This window comes from Natator depressus, chromosome 7 (assembly GCF_965152275.1).
Source record: "Natator depressus isolate rNatDep1 chromosome 7, rNatDep2.hap1, whole genome shotgun sequence".
NCBI lineage: Eukaryota > Metazoa > Chordata > Testudines > Cheloniidae > Natator > Natator depressus.
This window is the reverse complement of record NC_134240.1, coordinates 13,283,653-13,307,967: the sequence shown is the minus strand read 5'-3', so window position 1 is coordinate 13,307,967 and position 24,315 is coordinate 13,283,653. Positions and strand designations below refer to the sequence as shown.

Below are 24,315 nucleotides of genomic sequence, written 5' to 3'. Positions count from 1 at the left end.
GCAGGGCTAGTCAATAGGCAGACCACAAGCCAAATCCAGACTGCCAAATGCTTTTGAACAGACTCCAAAATATTTTATTTACTTATTATTATCATCATTATTGTTGTTTTTGTATTATTTTCTTTGGAGTCTGGACCTTGACTATACTTTGACCAAGAAATTGGACCTTGAGAAAAGATAATTGATTATCCCTGGCCTACAGACTAAGTGTTCTGCCCCAAGTTACATGGATTTTTAACATTAATACACAAAGCACAAATATAATAAATATACTAACTGTAGCATAAATACTGGTTCTATATCCTAGTGATGTGCCAAGTAGTGGGTGTGGATTACACTGAAAAAAACAAAGTCACAGATGCTGTCTCTCTCTCTCTATCAAGGGTGGAATAAAAATTGTATTTGTCTTCCCTGTAGCTGGGAGAGTTCCAAACAGTTCCAAATACAAAACAATGACCCCAAAGTAAACAATTCAGGTTCCCTAGCAGGGTTTTTCCAGGCTGCAATTCCCCTAGCATATGTACCTTAACTGCCCCAGCATTTGGAAGCAGGAAGCTAAAGCTTCCAACATTTGAATTACCCCTCTCTCATAGACAGGAAAGCTGCATTTATTTTGCTTCCTTGGTCCTGATTGGCCCCAGACTCTGTTTTATTCAGAGGCAAGGTTAGGCTTGCTGAGAATTAAACCAAGACAATTAGCCCTGTCTTGTCTGGCCAATTGTTATTAAGGCAACTCAACTGAATCCCAGGTGTCAGGAATCTCTGAGGCTCATTCGATTCCCAAAAGAGAGTGAGAGAGGAATTTAAACAACAACAATTCTGCAGCATAGACAGAGCATAGTACAGAAAGAGAAAACAAGACAAGATGATCTTTCATACTCCACTTACATCACATTTACTCACTTAATCAAGCCACATACAACACTGAGTTTTATAGGCTATAGAAACACCTATATACCCCACAAAACACCAGACCATCCTATCACATTCCTGAATATGGGCACCCTTCATAGCACATCTTATCCCTATGTATTACCAAACAGTGTAAAAAAGGTGTGATTCATAAGTGTGCTGGTAAGAGATTAATCTTTATTTCCAATTTCTGATTCAGTCAACTGACATGAGTCCAGATTACAAAAGGCTACACTATTGTCACATGCCAGGGATCATTGTCTGTTGAGTCCGGTGTTTATTGTTACCTTTTCTTTTCATTAAATCTTTTTCTTAAATGCAAAAAACCCCCAGTATCAATAAAATTAGCAACCATCAACAAGCACAGGTGATCAGTGGAATACACCAATAGAGATGGAAAACTTTTATGTTCTCAGAACAGTTCTGTGCCTGGTTTGGCTTCTGAGTTGGATCTGCCATCTAAAGCCTATGTTTTTCAGTGCCAGTGACTGGGTGACTTGCTACCTCCCTCTGTCAGCAGCATTCTGGATGTCCGCAAGAAATAGACAGTGTCTGCCTTAATTTTGTTTAAATATCTTCTTTTCTTCCAGCACAACTGGTTATTGCATATAATCATGTGGTAGATTATCTAGATATTAATTTATCACATTGGGTGCCGATTTCTGTTTGAAATTTGCCCTTCTCTCCCACTTGACATGGGGTAACTGCTTGACATTTTTCTTGTTCTCTATCCTCCATTTAAGTTTCCTAGCATATCAGTTTCTTGTAGAGGTGGTTGGAACATTTTCTGAAAAATTTCATTTTGCTGCCATATGCTGTTTCATCGAAGCTGAAACAGTTTATGGGGGTGTAGTGGTTTTGACAAAGTTTACCTTGGAAAGGAGAGAGAGACTTTCATACAGCCTGGTGTTTAGGGCACTTGCCTTTGCACGCGCGCACACACACACACAATGAAAATCTCTGGTGTTTGTCTGAAAATAGACATTTCAACACAATTCCATTTTCATAAAAAACATGTGAAATGGCTTGTTTTCATGCCAATGTGGAACAAAAACAAATTCTGAAACCTCAAAAGTTGCTGTAAATTGGAATTGTCAACCCTAGTTTTTATCTACTTTAACGTCAATTTCTTTGACTCAAGAAGCATTTTAGATATTGTCATTCTGCCCAAACGTCTTCAGAATGGTGATCCTACTAACATATGGGAAGTGTAATCTGATATTGTAAATAATGCTAAGTATGACTCCCATGAATTAATCGGGGATAATTTACTATTTGCAGTGACTTTTCTGCTAATCCATTTAACCATTTATTTAGTAATGGGTTGGTGCTTAGATATCAGAGTTCCTGAAGTGAACCATATATGAATTGGGGTCAGTTATCTGCTCTTAACACTTATGAACAACCTATGACTCACAATATATGGTAATGAGCAATTACATTGCTACTCAGGGGGTTGTCCAACAGCTCAATTTCCACAGAAACTGAGTATTAGTCCACTTAAAAAAAAGTAATATTTTCTGTTTAGTTTAGCTATGATGGCCTTGCAGGAAGGGTGATCAGGTGATCTGTGATTTTTCTGCATTTTGTTGTATTTATTGCAAACTCCTCTCCCTGCAGTTCCTTCTTTTCACTTGCTCTTGAAAGTGTGTCCACTATAGGAAGTTCCTCCTTGGGCCTGTATTTCACGTTTAATGAGGGGTTTTTGCAAGTGCATGCTAATTTATGGAAGTGTAGGTGTCACCTCTCACAATGGTAATTGTGTCACCTCTCACAATGGTAATTAACCGAACGCCGGGTTAAGGCGCCCAGTGCCGACGCTCATCAGACCCCAGAAAAGGTGTTGGTTGATATAGACAGCAGGACGGTGGCCATGGAAGTTGGAATCCGCTAAGGAGTGTGTAACAACTCACCTGCTGAATCAACTAGCCCTGAAAATGGATGGCGCTGGAGCGTCGGGCCCATACCCAGCCGTCACCGGCAATGAGAGCTGCGGGGGCTACGCCGCGACAAGTAGGAGGGCCGCTGCGGTGCGCCTTGAAGCCTAGGGCGCGGGCCCGGGTGGAGCCGCCGCAGGTGCAGATCTTGGTGGTAGTAGCAAATATTCAAACGAGAACTCTGAAGGCCGAAGTGGAGAAGGGTTCCATGTGAGACAGAGACAAACACCTACAAGATCTCTATCAAGCATTCTTACAACTACAATACCCACCTGCTGAAGTGAAGAAACAGATTGACAGAGCTAGAAGGTTACCCAGAAGTCACCTACTACAGGACAGCCCCAACAAAGAAAATAACAGAACGCCACTAGCCGTCACCTTCAGCCCCCAACTAAAACCTCTCCAATGCATCATCAAGGATCTAGAACCTATCCTGAAGGATGACCCATCACTCTCACAAATCTTGGGAGACAGGCCAGTCCTTGCCTACAGACAGCCCCCCAACCTGAAGCAAATACTCACCAGCAACCACACACCACCACACAACAGAACCATTAACCCAGGAACCTATCCTTGCAACAAAGCCCATTGCCAACTGTGTCCACATATCTATTCAGGGGACACCATCATAGGGCCTAATCACATCAGCCACACTATCAGAGGCTCGTTCACCTGCACATCTACCAATGTGATCTATGCCATCATTGTGCCAGCAATGCCCCTCTGCCATGTACATTGGTCAAACTGGACAGTCTCTACGTAAAAGAATAAATGGACACAAATCAGATGTCAAGAATTATAACATTCATAAACCAGTAGAAGAACACTTCAGTCTCTCTGGTCACTCGATTTCTGACCTCAAAGTGACTATCCTTTAACAAAAAAACTTCGAAAACAGTCTCCAAGGAGAGACTGCTGAATTGGAATTCATTTGCAAATTGGATACAATTAATTTAGGCTTGAATAGAGACTGGGAGTGGTTGAGTCATTATACTAAGTGAAACTATTTCCCCTTGTTTATCCCTCCCCCTCCCCCCACTGTTCCTCAGAAGTTCTTGTTAACTCCTGGAAATGTGCTGGAAATGGCCCACCTTGATTATCACTTCAAAAGGTTTTCTCTCCCCACACCCCACCCTCCTGCTGGTAATAGCTCATCTTAAGTGATCACTCTCCTTACAATGTATATTTTTTCATGGTCTGTGTGTATATATAAAATCTCCTCACTGTACTTTCCACTTTATGCATCCGACGAAGTGAGCTGTAGCTCACGAAAACTTATGCTCAAATAAATTGGTTAGTCTCTAAGGTGCCACAAGTCCTCCTTTTCTTTTTGCGAATACAGACTAACACGGCTGCTACTCTGAAACCAATGGTAATATGGTTTCCAATGGTTTATAATCTCTACCACAACAGATTTCTGCCAATATACATATGCATGAAGCTGCTCACAACCAAGCACAACTGCCAGCATTTCTTTTTCAATCTCAACATAGTTCTGTGGTGTTTTAATCAGTGCTTTAAAAGTGTATGCCAGGGGGTGACTAGTCTGCAGAATGACATCCCCCAATCCATTTGAGCTCACATCTGTTACAGGCAACACTGGCTCTGCTGCTGATCAGGCCTTCCATGTCTATGGATGAGCATGTTGTTTTGAGCTTTGAAAAATGTGACCCTGTTCAAAATAAATACTAATCTTAATAAGAATCTGTTCTTACTCCTTGGTATGTGAATAGATTTCTTTTCCCTCGGGACCTTTTGTGAAGGGGAATGGGTACACAATAATCATCAGTAGGAACATTCAGAACATGCAAGTATGTTTCATGAAAAGGGCTGGTGTTGGTAAATATTTTCTACATATTCAGGTTTTTTAACAAGGAAAGGGGACACAGCACAGGTCTTTATGCTGAGGGTGCACGTTTCACTGTATTCAGCAGTGGAGAGGGCATACAAAACTAGTGTGAAGTGCTGAGGAACTTTTTGGCTCCCCAAACCTAATGTGAGAGAGTCAGTCCATTGATATTGGTGTTCCTAAAGCTGTCAAGCTATAATCAACTAGTGTCACTTCACATTTTGGGCCAAACTCATTTATTTTAAATGGTTTATAGACACATACCATGGGGCTGAGTTTGACTGTCTAATAACTGAATCAATTGAAGAACTTAATCAGGTGATTTTCATCATCGTGCAGTATAAATATAAAGCATTGCTCCTTTCCTTCCCCTTCACACTTCCACCTGAAGATGAATCTACAGTTACAAACAGTGACAAAATAAATACCAGTTAATACACAGTGACAGAATCTGTTGGGAGACTAGTATATTTTTTTTAGTGACAAAGGATTTTAACAAGCTCTGATATGATATCATTGCTCTGGTAAATGTGAGAAAACAGTGGAAGTCAAACACGAAGGGAAGACTGAGATTTTTCCTTGTGAAGGTTGGTAAAATCTATACTGTATATAGTAACTGAGGGAAAGAAAGACAATCTGTGGAAATTATGACTAATGCTCTTGCTGAATTGATTAAAGATCAACTTTACAAAACATTAAAGACATTGGACCCTATTCTCCCACCACATGATTTCAGTATCTCCTGGTCAGATCCCTTTAAGGGTCCTTTAAGATTAGTCAGTGATGTAATATCCTCAGGTGATATTCTGCCCCGTTGAAGTCAATGGGAGATTTGGTATTGACTTCAGTAGGGCCAGGATTTCATCCACTATGTACAGGCATTGGGGACTACATAAATGTGAATACTCTGCAATTATATGGCTGAGCACAAAACATTTCAGAACTTTTTCAACATTTCAGATTATTTATGTCAAATCAATATGCAGAGCTTTTCAACAAGCCTCTGTATGCTTTACTGGTAATGGAAAAAAGCTCTCCTCAGATTCATCATTAATTCTTTCAATGATTGCATTTTATTCGATAGGGCAGTATTGGTGTAAAAAAGATATAGTGCAAATGTGCGGTGAGTTTTCTATAAGGTCACACATCAACTTTTCATTTTCTGAGTGGCCCAAGAGCTACAGTAGATTGTATTCCATCAGTACCTTTCAGAGGGCAGTAAATAGTGAATCTATACAACTGTGAATCTATCAGTCCTACCCCTGCTGCCTCCTGTCTCAATACTGGGCCCCAGGAGCTAGGGGGACTGTATATGGTCTCAACTCCTGCAGCAGAATGACACCTGCTCTCACCTAAACATGGCAAGAGTTCAGGGATGCTGGAACAGTTTTTGGAGTGGGGGTGCTGAGCTGCACCCCTCTTACCCCTGTCCATGCACCTCACCACCCCCCACAGCTGGGGCTGGGAGCAGGGCCGTGGCTCCGGGACAGGGAGATGCGGATGGGGTAAAGTGGCGGAGGCTGGGGCCACAGCTAGGGGTGGGTGTGGAGCCCCGGGCATGAGGCCAGGACCCTGCATGTGGGGTGTCAAGGTTCCTTCCCCACTCTGAACTCTAGGGTACAGATGTGGGGACCTGCATGAAAACCCCCCTAAGCTTATTTTTACCCAAAGCAGCAAGATGAAAATATAGTCTTAAATATTTAAGTAACTCTATGGTTGGATTATTCAGTTATTTATTTATTAGAAAAACAGAACCCTGAAGCAGATGATTTAGAAAATGAAACACAAAATTACATTGAATTTCCAAACAGTTATAAGAAAAATAGTACATCAAATATTTCACAGACCAACCGTGAAGATGTTCCTTTTATAATAATATGAATGTAAATATTTAGCCCCCCTCTGAAATGCTTGATTTATTGACCAGAATAGTTTCTTTGCATGAAAAAGTTTTTTTAATGTATTTGAGAATATAGTGGTTTAGTGTATGCTGTATCATAAGAAATATTGTCTCTTTAAGGGCCTGATCCACAGCCTTTGGGATTGAAGTCAGTGGGATTGTTTTAACTGAGTTCAATGGGTTTTGGATTGGACTCTAATTCCTTTTGTAGAAGCAGATGACTATTTTCCTTTTTTGAGAGAAAATAATTTGGTAAAGGTCAAAAGGGTACATTATATGTTGATTCACGTCTCGCAACATTCTAACCGGTGGTAACCTGATACAAATAGGTGCAAAATGTAAACAAATATTTTTTCATTAAATTGTAAAGTTTGATTATTATTCTTTTTTATAGCTTAAAATGAGGAAGACAGGATAAATATCCACTTCACAAACATCTGCAAACCTATTCCCTCTTTGCTATCAATTCACCATTTATGAGTTGGCCCGGGTCTTTCATGTGGGTCATATAATTAAATTGTATTTGTACCATACCTCATTGTTTGCAAAATATAATAGGTGTCACTTGTTACAATCACACAGCTATATTTTGGCACCACTCCATTTAATTTATTTATATATATTTATCCTCAGTTTTTAATATATTTTTATTAATGCAATATTGATATTTACATTCTTGATAATGTACAGAGTATATTCGCACCCCCCAATAGTATAGTCATCCGGAATGTTGGCTGTGGCATCAGGATAAAATCTATAGACAATTTACTTTCAAAAGTCCATGACTGTCCCTGGCTTTAATCATCAAAGAGCTGAGAAAGTAAGAATGCAATTCAGAATCATAATCCCATTTGTTACCACATGGACTACCAGCTGGAATGATTTTGTTCCTCTGGAGTTTAAACCTATAAAAATACAAAAATAAAATCACCTCAGGCAAGTAAATTCATATGCAAGAGTACTTTGTGTCAGATCTATTTTTCACAGAATTCAGAATCATTCAAATTCTTCAACCAAAATGCATATACAAATGTTATGAATTATAATAATTCATAATCAGGTCATGCAAGGTGCTGAGTGTCCTCAGTGCCCACAGTTGCTAGCACTTCATAAGATCAGGACCATAGTGCTTCGCTACTGTTAATGGATTCACATAATCCTTTTTACAGCAGCCTTGCGCAGGAATTACGGAAGTAAAATGACATAACTTCATCTCAACAAGAGAAAAGGAGGAACCTTTTCATGACAGCTGGCACCTTCTTTGAATGTATTTTAGGAGGAGATGCACCCCCAAGTCTATTACCAACAACTCAGTGCTACATAATGGCACTATTATTAGGCACACCCTTGTGTTGAATAGAGTCACTTATTCCACACGGAGTTTTGGTCCCACTCTCCCGGCCACTGCAGAGGGAGAGAGACCCTGAAAAGTTAGATCACACACAGACTATATAAATTGCTTTCCCCATTTGCATTAAACATAAAACTATACCAGAGATTGCTCTAGGTTTACGCAGCATTAAGCCATGCTATTGATCATCGATGGTGGTGAAGGTCTAGTTAGCCTTCCCTTTAGAAGTGCACTAGCTTCATTTTAGACGATAATATTCAAGAAAAAAAAACTTACTTGACATTTTTGGAATCCTAATTTCCTCACTACTGCTGCCATCCCCACCGTCGCTGACTGTTCTTATTTCTATGAGATAATCTTCTTCAAATGGTACCAGAAGCTCAGCTGAGGTGTTGTTTGTCTCCAATATATGAGTTTTGCTTTGTCTATTTTGCCTGTACGAAATCTAAATATAAAGGGATTAGAAAAAACAGAAATAATTGGATTTTTGTAGTTGCTTTTTTTAAGGGTCTCTGAGAGAGCATTATTTCTCATATCTCACACACATGTAATTCTGCATGTTCAGAAACCTGCAGATTTATTGAGCAGAAACACAGAGCACTTCAAAAAGCTACAATCATTTTCTGTGTAGACTCAGCATATGGGGCCCAATGGGTGTAGTGCTTCAATGACAATGCCAGTCCTTGTCCTATGTGCAACACAGTAGTCATAAATTAAAGTGTAAGGTCATGAAAGATTGTTAAAAATGTATTATTCATGTCTCTATCTCACCCAGTGTGGAATTGCTGAGGATGCACTTAAAGCCAGATTTTAATGTTTCTCATCCACAATTGAGGCCTGATTTGAAAACAGCTCAGCTCTCATTAAGATATCCAAACGAGGGATTTATTTTCAAAAGTGCATATCGCCCAACATCTCCCCTTGTGACACTTATGGCCCCATTTTCAAAACAGCAAAGAACCCATCATGCTGAGCTCCCTTGAAAATCTGCCCATTTGTTTCTGATTCGAAGTCCATCAGAATCAATACAAATACTCCCACTGACTGCAATGTAATGCTTATCTGCAGATCTGAAAAAAGTAAAGCAACCTGTTGGTGTATGTATTAAAAAAGCTGAAGAGGTGACAGTAATTTGGATAGTGTCAACTAGAACTCCTTCTCTCCTAACACACAACTCACTGTATTCATGTGGTCTTTTTGTTATATCGTTGTGCCAATTTACAGACTGGTTGGACTACTTCACTGGTGCATGAGGGCTAGCCAGAGATAAATTTAGATGCAAATCCTGCGTGCAAGAATAAGCTCTTCTTCAGGAAGTCTTTCTTCTTTGCCAGCACAGCAATGACAGTATATAACTCCTTCCCCTTGGCAGCTTTTTGACACTTTTATGCTAAAAAGATATAAACTGCAGAATGAAGTGGATGGAGAAATGGTGTTAATGGGCATTTTAAAAATGGGTTTATTGCAGTGAGTACTTAAAGAGCTCTTAGAATGTTGAAATATAATAGAAAAGTATTGCCTGGAAGCAAATGGTTAAAGCACAAAGGAGTGAATGTAACAGAGCTCAACAGTCTAGTCTGTCCCCAAAAGTGTGCAGCTCGTCACATTCCAGAAATGTTGCACAGTTTTTGGTTTTTTGGACAGGGTTTTTTTTTTTCATGGGAAATATCTGTGCATAGCCTTGGGGGGAGTAAAACAATGATGATACAAAGGTCCTGCATACCCTTACTCATGCAAGTCTTCACCCATGTGAGTAAGAGTTTTGCAGGACTGGGCCTAAAGGCCAGTGTCTAAATTCTTCACGATGGGAATGAAGAATTTTTCCTTTTTTGAACTGAACTGTGGCCACATCCCTCCTTGGTCAAAAGCACCGTGAACAGGCTTTATATTAAATTTACCTTTTTAAAACAATAGATTTATTTAAATGATTTTCATGTAGAGCTCCTTGACACTTTTTTGTTATCTAGAGGTCTATCCTCTGATCTGTGTGGAGATGCATTTAGGCATTGACAAATTATAAGAGCTGATAGCAGCCCAATTTTAATTTTTCTATTTAACTGTCTGAAGAACACTGAAGAAGTCAATATTTTCCACTTTGTGATTAGTTTCAGGGAAAGTATGATTGCCATGAAGCATTTGCTTTAGTTGTGGTGCCTCTGTTATAACCAATAAGTATGAATAATTAGACAAAGAAATTACTTACTTTGTAGCCTAACACTTCTGATTCATTTTCCATTGTTTTTACATGTTCCCAATTCAAGCATATTTTTGAATTTGTCAGTTTCCATGCAATGTTTGCTGGTGGTTGACTTGGTGCTTTAAAAAAGATAATCACAAGATACAACTGGATATTAATTTGCATAGTATAATTGAATGAGCTGCTGACATGAAAGTAACTAATGCACGGCTGATCCAAACCAAGAGGAGTAAAAATATTTTTAGGTCAGTCATCACTAACATGTTGGTTAGAATTGTAAAGTTCTGCTCATAACACAAATTACCTACTGAGAAAAGTGAAAATTTGGAATATGGGCAGAATCTGTTGCTTTTGGCCTATACTAAGTACACTGAATAGATTTTGTTAAGTTTTAAGTACTATTATGAGTATTTAGATGTAATGTATTACAAAATGTTTTTCTATGTGGATATCAGAAAAAACCAAAATATGAGGTCACAAAGCTTGAAACAAGCTCAATGTACAAGTCTGTTTTTGATAGATCAGACTGCCAGGGTTTTAGGAACCCTTGTGTACAGTAGACAGAGTAGACTTTTGAAGGCACAAATAACATGCATTAGGTGCTAGATCCACAATGTTTCAGATCCTCAAAGGTATTTAGGTGACTAATTCCTGCTACAATCAATTGGAGTTACGCACCTAACTGCCTGTAAAAGTTTAGTGCCTAATTGAACCTTTCTGCACCACTGAGATCCAATGTTGAATTTAGGCACCACTGAGATCCTCAAAACCCTGCTCATCTGCCACCTAACCCAGTAGGCATCTGGAGTCCTCAAGGAACCTAAGCTTCCACTTGTGGGCATGTGCAAAAAATGCCTAAGTCCTGACTGCCACCAAGTTGCTTGGTGCCCTAGCCATGCCAGGATTCCTAAATGAGGTGTTCCCCTGCCTGCCTTGCTTGTGGGGCCCAATCTGGTACGTATGCTCACAATCCTCTGTCTCTTTTTTCATGAGAAAGGACTGACTAGGCTTAGGAGACTAATTCCAGGAGAGGGTTCATGGGTCAAACAGGGGTAGGTGCCTCCCTTTTGCCTGGAGTTAGGCACCTAAATATCTTGGAGTGGAGACTGGTGGGGGACTTGAGCCCCTCCCCACTCCTTGGCATGTCCTTGTGGCTAGTTTAGGGAGCTCCTCATTCAGCTTGCTGGACTAAGTCCCCTTTATGGATCTAGACCAAGTGCCTAAGTGCTGTTTGTGACATTGAAAATCTACCCTAAAATGACTGGGATTAAATCCTGCAAAATTCAGAGTTCTCCACAGATGTGTGAAGTTGAAACTGCATCTCTGAAGTAAATCTGAGATTTAGAATGGTGGATTGTATCCTGTTGTATGGTGTATCCTTCTTGGCTAGGGAACACTTCTGGGAAGAAAGCATTTAGAAATTAAGGGAATAAGAAGCGATTGCCTGCACTAGCATGTGGCCTATCTGTGACTGCTAATAGAAAATATCTCCAACAGCCAGAGATGGAACACCAGATGGGGTGGGCTTTGAGTTACTACAGTGAATTCTTTCCTAGGTGTCTGTCTGGTTGATCTCACTGACATGCCCAGGATCTAACTGATTGTCATATTTGGGATTGGGAAGGAATTTGCCCCCAGAGATTCTGGGGATTTTTTGCCTTCCCCGGATGCATGGGGCACAAGTCACTTTCTGGTTTGAACTGGAGTAAATGGTGGATTCTCTGTAACTTGACGTCTTCAAATCACGATGAGAGTATTTCAGTCACTCAACCAGAGGTTATAAATCTATTACAGGTTCTGTGGCCTGCAATGTGCAGGAGGTCAGATCAGATGATCACACTGGTCCCTTCTGGCCTTAAAGTCTATTAATGTAGACTTGGATTGGAAGGAAGAAAATGGATTCATTAGGACCAGTAGGACTCCTATTGTTTTCATGACTCAGACCTAAAATTAACATGTTAATTTTCTGGGATCCATTTTCTCCCCTTTTAAATCTATGCACTGCTGTTCCTACATCTGACCTTGACACTTAAAGTATGTAAATTTATAAGGAACCTTTAATTTGGAAACAGTCTGTAATCTCTTTTGTTTCCTTCAGAGGTGGAACAAACTAATTATGCAAGAAAAGTAGTGTTTTTTGTTTCATAATTGTGGAGAAGTTTAATCCTTTTTATCATTAGGAAAGGAAGATGTTGGTGAACAACCGAGGTGTAACCAAACAGATGTGTGTATATTTCAGCTGCTCCCTCACTGAGAAATAGTGCGAAAGCTGGGTGAATACTGATTTCTTTTTTTAAAAAACATTCATGAACTTGCATAAAAAGTGAATTCACTTAAATGGTGTTCACAACCTCTTATTTGCTTTCCACAAACACTTTTTCAAGCAATTACTTGTTCACAAGGATGTTCAGTGAAGGGAAAGGGTCACGAATCCTCAACCAACTGTGTATTCTCACAGGTATTTTCATGGTAGTGTTGCAAGTACTTGTGCATGGATGATCGTCACCCCTTTCCAAAGAGCCACCACAAAGGTCTTTGTTGTGCCAAAATGCATCTGTTTGCATCACAGGAGAGTTATCCAAACTTCCTCCTATATCTAAAAGTTGCAGTTATCCAATCAGAGAGCATAGGTAATATTTTGTTAGTGAGGTGACCAGTCATACAGCATGAATAGCAAATTACAAATACCATAGTCATAACTCAAAGCAACAGATGCAATGAAGCGTTCACAAAGTCTAAAATGCACAGAGTGAAATATCCTCACAACTAGTGTTCATCAAATAGATTGTAATAATGAGCATGGCCTCAATTCAGCAAAGCATTTAATCATGTGCTTAACCTTAAAGCAATGGGATTGCTCACATGCTTAATGCTAAGCATGTGCTTGGCTCTGTTGGGGTTTATGTCTCTAAAAACTGAAATCTGTCCCATATAATGTGCAAAGAAAAAGGGGGGATAAATTGATCTGTGCCAAGGACAATAAGATGGACTTCCCTGAAGATACAAAAACTTTGCCTAATTAGATTCTGGCTGCCTTTGTGCAGCAAAACTGAGGGGGAGGGAAAGGAGATTGCAGAGGGAAGTCTGTGCCATACTACTATATGTATGTAAAAGCCACCCAGAATCGAGAACTAGTGTTTGTTCCCTTCGGCACAAGGATGTAGGCTGGTCAGCCACCATGAATTTCCTAAACACCAAAGGAGTAACCAAGACCTCCAAAACATGTAGCCAAGAGCAAAAATTCATGGCAGTAACATTTGCCAACCTAATAAACAATCATATGGCTCTATGTGTAATGGTGTCCTTGCTGTGATAAATATACAGCACCCTCTGATCTTAGTTGTATTTAATAATTTTTGGCTTACATAGAATAAAAAAATGCAGAGTGCACATTAATTTTCTTGCTTTATCAAACAATCAATTAGCTCCAAAATGGAATCTCAGCTGTGCTACCCATTCCCACTCAGTACCTTCACAGCCTCCTTTCAGGCTGCTTTCTCAGTACCTGCCCAGGTCCTTCCTTCCACACTCACTGCTGCTACCATGTCCTGGTGGGGAGGCACCACTGGACACTGTTAGCACAGTGTGTACATAGACAGCATTGTGGGCTAGCGTGGTCACCAAGTGAAGAACAAAGGGAGGAGGAGCACTTTCAATTTGCCTGCTCCAGGGCTGGATTCCCAATAAAAATGGGCTAAGAAGGGAAAACTTTGTGAGTGAAATTCAGTTTCTCCTCAACCATCCCAGTGGGGTCCCCACACCATCCCCAAAGTGGAATGAGCCAAGAGGCTCCCCTCCCCACTGCACTACCCATCAACAAGGCTCCAGTGGAGCAATATGACCAGGGACGCCCTGTGGTCTCAGCTGCCCCTTAAAATGGGATCCCATCAGTGAAGAGGGTTACAACAGGACTGGTAATATGGCCTGTGGTACTACCATCCTCTCCAGAGAATCCCTGAGGAGCTTGAGGAGGGGAGGATGTATGATTCACCAGCCTCACTCCATCCCACCTATGCCTCTATTTTTCCCTCCATCTGTAAGGCAGATTTCACAAATAAATAAATAAATAAAAACATAAAAGCTCGGGGCCAGATCCTTTGCCCTCCACCTGGCTGCTGCAAACCTTGTATAGCTAATGTGGTATTCTGGGATTCCTCCATGTAGCCAGCAGTACTCTGTCCACTCCTAGCCCCACCACTGAAGGGGATACATCTGGGGAGGCCTGAAGGTGTAGCTGGAGTTCACTGTGCTAATGGAACAGTCAGTGGGGCAGTCACTACCTGTGTAAATTAGAGCAGTCCTCCAAATTATTTTGGAGGTCAGATTGGCCCCCAGCCAGTCCTAGATTGGTGGACAAGAAAGGTGGCTTACAGCTATCTTTCCCATCCCTCACACCTCCTTGGGTCTGTGTAGAAAGCCATGTGACTGGACTGGGAGATCTGGCCTACAGAGAGAAAATAATGTGAATACAATATTATTCTTAAAATAAATTAAGCAAACAAACAAAAGCCTAACAGTCTTTGCAATATTTGGAATTAGACTTTCTTGAGCTAGAAGCTTCATCCTATTGAATATTCTGATAGGCAGATCTCATTTTGATATATCATTCTAGTGCCATGATAATCAAAAGAAAACACAGATGCTTTACTAAACCACAAGTATTTTGATACATAGAGAGAAGCGGGTATTTGGTGGTGGAGGTGGGAACTTATCAATGAAGCTGCTAGTGAACATAGTTACAAGTGCTTAACCTTTTTGCTGTCAGTCATAATAAATACTAAAGATAGGACTAAAACACACAGATCCAAATCCCCTTGAACTGTGGGGAATTTCAGTTCTAGATCAGAACTTCATAGTTCAGGCCCATACCTACTCTACATTCTTATACACTGTCCTCTAGTAATAAATATTAGAGTATCTAGAGAACTAGTATCTAGTTTCATTTATTATTACTATTACTTGATTCTTATGACATATAAAGCACCTATCTTCTGAGGAATTTAGCTTTTTTCAAATATTAGTAAACGAGACCTCATAATGTTGGAGTATAATTACACCCATTAATAGATAGATAAATTAAGGTTCTAAGAAATTAAGGGACAGATTCTGCCATTTTCAGTCATGGTGAGTAACACCTTACTGTGTGCGTAGGTGACCAATCGCACCACTTGAATGACAGATTGTAAATTTCAAATACTCTGTAACAGGGTGGCTCACCTCTTTAAGTGCTAGCCAACCCTAGTTAATGAGCAGGCATACCCAAGCAGGGCTCAACCGTATCTGCTATTAAGGGCAGCAGAAAGCTGCAGAGATGATATTCCCTAGGAAAATAGAGTGGGGATGGAGGGAGACGACTGATTGTGGAGAGCAAATAGGCTACAGCAGAGAATACTGAGATACCAGAGCTGAGCTGAGAGAGTTATGGAGGACTTCTAAGAGAGAGAGATAAAAAGGTTGCTGTGAGCAAGTAGGTTCCAGCACAGAAATCTGGGACTCTGGGATTGAGATCATGAGCAGGAGGCCTCCAAGTGACTTGATGAGAAGATGTAAACAGATCAACTTGAGGAGGGATTTGAATATTTATTAATTTAATAAACCAGAAACTGAGGAGATGTGTGAAAGGACAAAAGGATTTGTGAGTTATAGAAGAAGCCCCTAAAAGGCAGAAATTGAGGTAGGGGCTATTTGCAGGACTGCCTTGAGGCCACAAGAAGGCACTCAGCCACACAATGACATATTCAAACTGCTATATGTAGTAAGCAGCTCACAAGAAATCCATAGGCTAAAAAGTTTCACCCAAAATAATCATTTTGAAGGGTAAGTTTATCTGCATAAAGCAGTCACTTCAGACAGGAAAAAGGACTAAATTCACTGGATAAACTGTTGGTTACAAATTTTGTGTTCAGCTCTAATTCTGATGTACTCTTTTGAGGAATAGGCAAAATGCAGTTTTGCTGATAGTAAAGGTTACAAAAAGAAAACACACATTTTCTCTCTTCTACAAGACAATCAAAATGATACCTTTTTAATTTTTCTCACAGCAAAAGTTGTAGATCCGTTCCAGGAAGCAGTATGTAAGTTGTGGGCTGAAGGTGAGGAGATGGGACCCAAGGTTATGATGACCAAATTTATTGTGGGTAAAATAAACTATATGAACTGTAACTGAAATGTAGAGTGAGAAGGAAGAAAAGGAGTACTTGTGGCACCTTAGAGATAAACCAATTTATTTGAGCATAAGCTTTCGTGAGCTACAGCTCACTTCATCGGATGCATTCTGAAGTGAGAAGGGTAGATCTTGAATTATCTGGCCTTCCCTTATGCCCTAAGTATGATTCTGTCAATGGAGCTAAGTGTCCAATTCCCATTGAATTTCAATGGGAGTTGGACACCTAACTCACTAAATCCCTTTTGAGCATTGCAGTCTTTTTCTAATTCATAAAAAGATACATTGTGGCATTTTGATGTGTACTACTAAAAGGGAATTTCATGATTATATTTAAATGCCTTGTTAGTCAGCATAAAGTCCTCTACCTGTGCATACATGACCACCTCTCCATATGCAAACAAGAAGTATACAATCTAAAAAGGAGATGCAGTTAAACAAAAATAAGCATGGCAATACTCAATAAAATTGTCTCTTAAATTGACATTAATAGGGGATTCACTCTTTCTAAAGCCTAATATTCAGGAGGAAGGGAAGATTATTCAGGAGCAACAAGCAAATGCAAAAGATTTTGAGAACATTCAGGGCTTTTCACACACACTCTAATTCTGGACTGAGAACTCCACTCTAACTCTAATTTTTCTAATAATACTTGAAATATATAAAGAGAAAAGGAAAACTGTCCTCATAAGCTGGATGTACTGGGACACTTTTGAGCTTTCATAATGTATCATAACACTATATATTAAAAAGTCATTTGGTTCCTCTTAGTTGCCAATATGTTTTGCTTCCAGGATATGCCATATTTCCAGGTTCTATGCCAGGTTTCTGACTAAGTTACTTTTCACTTCCAACTCAGAAACCACTGAAAATTAGGAATTTATTATGAAAATGATGCCAAAAATGTATAGCAGAGTTTCCAGACAGCACTATAATAATATATTTGGCTTTATAGAGCCCCTTGTATGTGTATTTTTTCATCTCTAGAAATGATATGTAATAAAGGCAGAAAAAAAGCAGAATTATGACTGGGGTTAAGATAACTATGTGAGAGGTATCTCATAAATATAAAGGGAAGGGTAACCACCTTTCTGTATACAGCACTATAAAACACCTCCTGGCCAGAGGCAACCTCCTGTTACCTGTAAAGGGTTAAGAAGCTCAGCTAACCTGGCTGGCACCTGACCCAAAGGACCAATAAGGGGACAAGATACTTTCAAATCTTGGGGGGCGGCGGGGGGGGAAGGCTTTTGTTTTGTGCTCTTTGTTTACGTGTTGTTCTCTCTTGGGACTGAGAGAGGCCAGACAGAAATCCATCTTCTCCAACCCATCCTAATCCAAGTCTCCAATATTGCAACCAGTATAGGTAAGCCAGGCAAAGCGTATTAGTTTATCTTTTGTTTTATGTGAATTTTCCCTGTGTTAAAAGGGAGGTTTATTCCTGTTTTCTGTAACTTTAAGGTTTTGCCCAGAGGGGGATCCTCTGTGTTTTGAATCTGAATATCCTGTAAAGTATTTTCCATCCTGATTTTACAGAGATGACTTTTACCTTTCTTTCTTTTTTAATAAAATCCTTCTTTTAAGAACCTGACTGATTTTTCCATTGTTCCAAGATCCAAGGGTTTGGGTCTTTGATGTCTTTGTAACCAACTGGTTACGATACTATTCTCAAGCCTCCCCAGGAAATGGGGTGTGTAGGGTTTGCAGGGATATTTTGGGGGAAGACGTCTCCACATGGTGTCTTTCCCTGTTCTTTGTTTAAAATGCTTGGTGGTGGCAGCATACTGTTCAAGGCAAGGCAAAGTTTGTACCTTAGGGAAGTTTTTAACCTAAGCTGGTAAGAATAAGCTTAGGGGCTCTTTCATGCCGGTCCCCACATCTGTACCCTAGAGTTCAGAGTGGGGAAGGAACCTTGACAGGTATTCTGAATGTATTTGATAGCAAGGAAAAACTGAATACCACTTAGTAACTTATATGTCTAACATTCCCACCACTGTATCTAATTAAGAATCAGTACAATTTCTAGCTGTAAATGCTATAAATCTTCAAGGGTCAAAAGAAGTTTAAGTAGCTGATTTAAGCCTTTGACAACAATGTGCTTATTTAGATCTCATCTAGACATGACATGTCTGGTTAATATTCAGATTTTGTTTTGAATCTGCCATATGGTATGCACATGCATGTTCAATATTGCACAAAATTTTTCTGCAAACTCTTGCTATTTTTATCCATTTTATCCGGTGCCCACTGACCTTAATGACTTCCACAGGAATTGGATCAGTCTTAAATCTTATTCTTATCATGATTCCACAAATACATCCCTTCTTTGTAGATCTGTGGCATAATGCTTTTTCTAATGAATGTTTACTGTTAACTAATAGGTCTCTCACACCACTTTAAAGACTCTATCCTGCAAGATGCTTGGTAGCTCCTGGACGGCGCTTGATACTTCCAGCATCTTGGAGAATCAAGCCTTAAAACACCATCAGTTATTAGCTTAATTGGACAGCAGTCTAAAAAGGGAGTGGCATGTTTTGTCATAATTCTGTTACTATGGGAAATTTAAATGACTAAAAATCTGCCTTTATATGAATCCAATACATATATTTGTCTCACTCTGCAGAACAGTGGAAGGCAGCAATGTAACCAGTAACATTTACAAAAGAACCCACCCCAAACTCATATTCCTGGTTCCAGATATTGTTGTTTGCCATTTGGAACAGTTTTTCTTTATTGACTCGCCATCTCTTTTGAAATCGCATATGAAAACATGCAGAAATGCAGCACATAATTGCTATTCAAAAGTAAATGTTTATCAATGGCTGCCACATGGCAGCATCTGAAATGCCATAGTAATTTTATGTTCTAAAAATGGGGAATTACTGGGGGAATCACCTAAAGGTAGAATAGAACAGATAAAATAATCTGCAGGGGTGAAATCATGGTCCTATTGAAATCAATGGGAGTTTTGCCATTTAGATAAGTCTACATTAGATAAGTCTACATATTTAGATAAGTCTACATTGCTCGCAACTGGCCCATTTCAGCTGACCTGGGCTTGATCTAAGGGTCTGTTTAATTCTGGTGTAGACAGTCGGGCTCAGCCCTCTAGAGCCTTGAAAGGTGGGAGGGTCCCAGAGCTCAAGCTGCAGCTGGAGCCCAAATGTCTACACCGCAATTAAACAGACACTTAGCTCGAGCCCCTTACCCCTAGTCAGCTGGCACAGGCCAGACACAGGTGTCTAGTTGTAGCCTAGTCATATCTATTGTGGCCAGGATTTCACCCCAGGAGTTCCCTTTGCCTATTTACTGAATTGGCATCTCAGATATCACAGGGTAGGAAACTGTTGGTAAATGTTGACTTTTTAATGTTGACTACTCTGCCTATTAACAGCAGAGGGAGAGATAAATTAGTTTATTTTATTTTGTAAATGTACTGTTTAATTCTGTGAAGCTATTATGGATCCATTTATTAACATCACCACATAAAACAAAGATGCATTGCGATATGTTGATTTAAGGTTAGGCATTTGTTCTGCTTTTGTATAACTTATTGCGTATGAAATTAAATACTTACGTGACTTCTTAGTAGTGATGTTGACTGGAGTGCTGGATGGTCCTGTCCCAGCTGTGTTGTAAGCTCTTATTGTTGCAAAATATATTGTGTTGGCCTTTAGTCCTGTGATGTTTTTTGCTGTTACATTTCCACTGACTCTAACTTTACCAGCTGCGGTTTCCTTGGAATCATCTGTCCAGTATAAAACCTGAATATTAAGAGCAAAGAACAGGCAGTTCATTGTTTTCCCACCAATTACAGTCTTGATTGGAAACGAGACAAGCCAACAACTAAGGTTTCAAGAAAGACAGCATGTTTTGTAATTGAAACTGTCAGGAAATAAAATTAACCATGAATATTTATAGTGAAGAAATAAAATTTCAGACTCTGAATACAAATTAGAAAAGCAAATGAGAAATCCTTAGCTTTATAGATGTCCAAAAGGGAAACCTTGATAAGGTAAGATATTTTAAAGGCTTGTCTGATTTTACTATTTGAGCATATTTGAAAAAGACTTAAAAAGACATAGTGAGACACTTATATCAGCCATCAAGGAGGTTTTTACTTATGAGTTTTGATATAATAGCAATTATTTACTTAGACCTTTCTCTTGCTCTAATGGATGTTTGATTTAGTAAGGCTTGCATACTCTACACCCCTGCCCCTTTGTTTGATACGTATGTTCATAATGATAGGACAATAGAATTTTAAATATTTCTGTTGTCTGCATTTGATTTATTCTAGGCTTATTTTATGTAGAGAAGTGGGTTTTTTCATAGTGCATGTGAAATGGGTTGGATTTACAGCACTGGAAGCACAAATAATATTTCAGTGTTATTCATAGACCATATAGAGCACAAATAATGGTAATGTAAAAAACTTCCCCCCAACCTTCACCAGTGTGCCTTCCTGAAGGCACCACCTCTTGGGATCAATTCTTTCCCAATTTACATCCCAGGAAAACCCACTGATACCAATGGGGTTGCATGTGGTGTACATTCAGGTGGAGTTTGGATCAAGTCTTCACGACCATTCAGTGCTAGAGACTGCCAATCAGTGTGAGAAATGGGGAGAAATGTGCTGTTATTGTAAGCGGTTATTTTTTATGACCTGGACAGCTATTCACTAGGAGCTGGACTGAGAATACCAATGTATTTCATATAAGCTACAGAACAGTCTTTTGATTGTAACTACTTTCAGTTACTCTCAATTTCAAATGGATTTGTACTGGTGACCCAATGTTAAAATACTTGCTGTAGCTCATCTATATGCCTCAAAGCCACCCGATGTTGCTCAGATACTATAGTGATGATTATGCTATAACAACATGAATGGATGGCTAGATAGTTATGGTTTTTAGAATAAAATGCAAGTCTTCTTATAGTACTCAATGCAAAAGTGTAGACCTAAGTGCTGTTCGTGAAAATTTAATTTACTTTAGTCCATTAGGCATAGACAGAACTGCGGTACTGGGCTGTAAATACTTGTGCTTATTTCAGGTGAAATGTTGCTAATAAGAGTAGGGTGAAGGTCTCTTATCCATTAACTCGCTGTAATGGAAGGCAAGCTAGAATATGCATGGCTTTCGGAAGAGATATGATTGCAGTGAAGTCTGAAATTAACATCTTTCAACAAAATATATAATTAATTTTTGTGTGCGTCACCTCATAGCCAAGTACCCTTCCTGTATGCCTGTTCCATGCAATAGCATTCCAAGATACTTCAACTTCAGAAGCTGAAAAGCTCTGCACAGAAACCCCCATTGGTGCAATCTGTGGCTCTGGGATCATAAGAAAGAAAATGCATGTCTGTAATAAATGCAATTTACAGAACATATCATTTGATTAAAAGTTAAAACATCAAACGTGCAAGAACTTAAAAGGAGTAAAAGGTATTATGGTTAAGGCACTAGTCTGTGACTCAGGAAATTTGGTTTCAATTCCTGGTTTTGCACAGACAGCATATGTGACCTTGGCTAAGTCAGTAAGGGCATGATTTTCAAAAATGCTTAGCACCTATACCTTGAGCCAGATTTTCAGAATAGCTCAGCTCTAATTTAAGCGACAAAATAAGTGGCCACATTTATAAAAGAGCTTGACATTTTGGATGCCAAATTTTTTAGAAGAATCTGGCAATAAGCAGCCTCGTCTAGCCTTCTTCTGAATCCACTCAGTGGGGGCTGCTAGATACGGAGTGGTTCTGAAAATCTGGCCCTGAGCTCTCTTCACCTCCAGCCCCTATCTATAAAATACAGGTAATGCTTTTTTCCTCTTCTACCACATTTTGCCTGTCTTGTGCATTTAGATTGTAATCTCTTTGGGGCATGGAGTGTTTCTTAGAATATTTGAACAGTGCCTAGCACAGTGTGGCCCTGATCATGGCTGGGGGTCTACAAATGCTAATAGAACACAAATAAATGTAATGATAATAATAATAAATAAATAATAATAAATACTGTTTACCATCTTCTCCTGAGTAGACAATGAATATAGAGCTCAGAGTCCCTTCTCCTTCATTATTGTAGACACCCACTTTAACTTCAAAAGGAGAGAGAGGTATAATACTTTCATTTCGGTAGACATACTTTGATGCTTCTACTGAAGCCACTACTGCCTTCGTCCAGCTTGTTGAACCAAGAGGCCGAAACATAATGATGTAGCCAAAACCTTCCCCGTTTTGTAGTTCTTCAGAAACTGACTGTAGACGGAGAGGAAATCAATCAATAAGCATTTGAAAGTATATATGGTTTTAATTGAATCTTCATTCTATCAGTATGTTTCAGTTGTATTGATCTGGTTGACTGTGCCTTAGAGAAGATAATAATGTTTTCTCCATCAGTCAATTTAATATTGAAATAAAAATCAAAACAATATATCCACTGAGGCAATCAATTTTGAAACAAAAGATTTGATCAGTCCCATTAAAGGCATGCTCTTGCAAGTGTGAAGTTTTTTAAAATTAAAAGCATTTCACTCAACTCAGGATGCGTCTGAATCTTTTCCCCCCACAGGGACTGAAATGCTAATTTTGGATGATTTATAAGGAGAAAAGAATTTGTAAAAGAGCAAATGTATATACATAAGTGTATGTTAATTGCATACTTATAAGCACACCACTTTTATTTCAATTTTTAGCATGAGTGCCATCCCAAGTGCATAAAAATGTCCTTATTTAAGTTTGTCTTGCATAGAGATGTTATTGAAATCTCCTCTCAAGGTATCTATTAATGACTCATACCAAGCGGGCAATTTCATCAGCACTGTTGCCAGTTTGCCCGTTTTCTTATGAGAAAAAAAATACTGCCACATTGACATTTCAAGGAGAGAGAACATTTGTGTAATATTTTGAACAAGAAAGTGAAAGGATCAGTGCTGCATGATACAAGATATACTGGATGTATTCCTTAGCAATATATCACATCGTGCAAATATTCACATCAAACAAAGATGCACTGAAAAGCAGCCATGCAAAAGTGATAGAAAATCTGGAGGTATACACAAAGGCAGGAAGAACACCAGAAGCTTCAGTGAGCTTAGCTTACAGTCCAAAGATCTACTGTGTGTTGGAATCACCATGACCATCAATATTGGAAAAAGGAGGAAAAAAAGCAAGAAGAGCATAACAAGTTTCCTAAGAATCATATTTTAGCTTATTTTCCTTAATCCTCCTGAGCCCAATGGCAAGCAAGACATGAAATAGTAAAGCTTAGCATCTATATTGAGCTTACCATCCTTGAAGTGCTTTACAAACATTAATCCTCAAAACCCTCCATAGTATAGTTTCCCCTTGTATTTCTTACTCAGGATTGAGAGAGTTAACTATGATAGATTATGGTGTGTGTGTGTGTGTGGGGGGGATATGTCAGAGTTTAAGCTATTTGGTAGAGCATTTAATTTGTTTTGAGACTTTTGTGACCTCAGATTTTAATCAGGGTGGTTAGTCAGTTCATCACAGGAAGCAGAAGAGTTGTGTTCTGTTTTGTTAGCCTGGTATAATAAGTGTCTCCCATGGCTGCTCCTCAGGACAGATTGTAGAGTCCAATATATTAGATTTCAAAACAGGGATAATTTGATGTGGGTGTTTTGGGGTTGTTGCTGTTTTCTTTCTTCATGATGGATGAACAGAGGAGAGGAAACCAAAAAGTGGAGAAAATAGTATATTGAAAAATAAGAAAACCATCATTGAAGTGACATGGGTACACAGGGTGCCTGATATACAAGATGAGAAACACCTTTGTAGCACTATAAAAAACAAAAAGCCCATTGTGCAATCTAAACTCTGATTCCAAGATTCCTATTTGCTCAGTAAGAAACTGTAAAATATTTTACTGGAATCACCATTTGCTCTTAGATTCTTTCCATGGAGGGAAGAAAATAACAGCAGTGTCATCTCTCAAGGCCATGGAAATCAAGAGCTGCCACTTATTTCTTGACATTGTGTAATAGAAGAA

General features: G+C 39.3%; 1 protein-coding gene across 3 annotated transcripts in view; it reads right to left on the bottom strand.

Annotated features, from left to right (window-relative positions):
- Positions 1–6,466: 6,466 nt before the first annotated feature.
- Positions 6,467–24,315, bottom strand: part of CNTN6 (contactin 6) — a 218,315-nt gene continuing 200,466 nt past the window's right edge. For 2 of the 3 annotated variants that reach the window (XM_074957523.1, XM_074957522.1), the window contains exons 18-23: positions 22,328–22,562; positions 21,530–21,645; positions 19,887–20,073; positions 10,153–10,265; positions 8,226–8,394; positions 6,468–7,503 (exon numbers count right to left, since the gene is read on the bottom strand). In XM_074957523.1, the coding sequence (XP_074813624.1) occupies positions 7,403–7,503; positions 8,226–8,394; positions 10,153–10,265; positions 19,887–20,073; positions 21,530–21,645; positions 22,328–22,562 (921 nt within the window). In that variant the 3' untranslated portion in view covers positions 6,468–7,402. Of the gene's footprint in view, positions 7,504–8,225; positions 8,395–10,152; positions 10,266–19,886; positions 20,074–21,529; positions 21,646–22,327; positions 22,563–24,315 lie in introns of all 3 variants that reach the window. The other variant, XM_074957524.1, reaches the window with a different exon arrangement.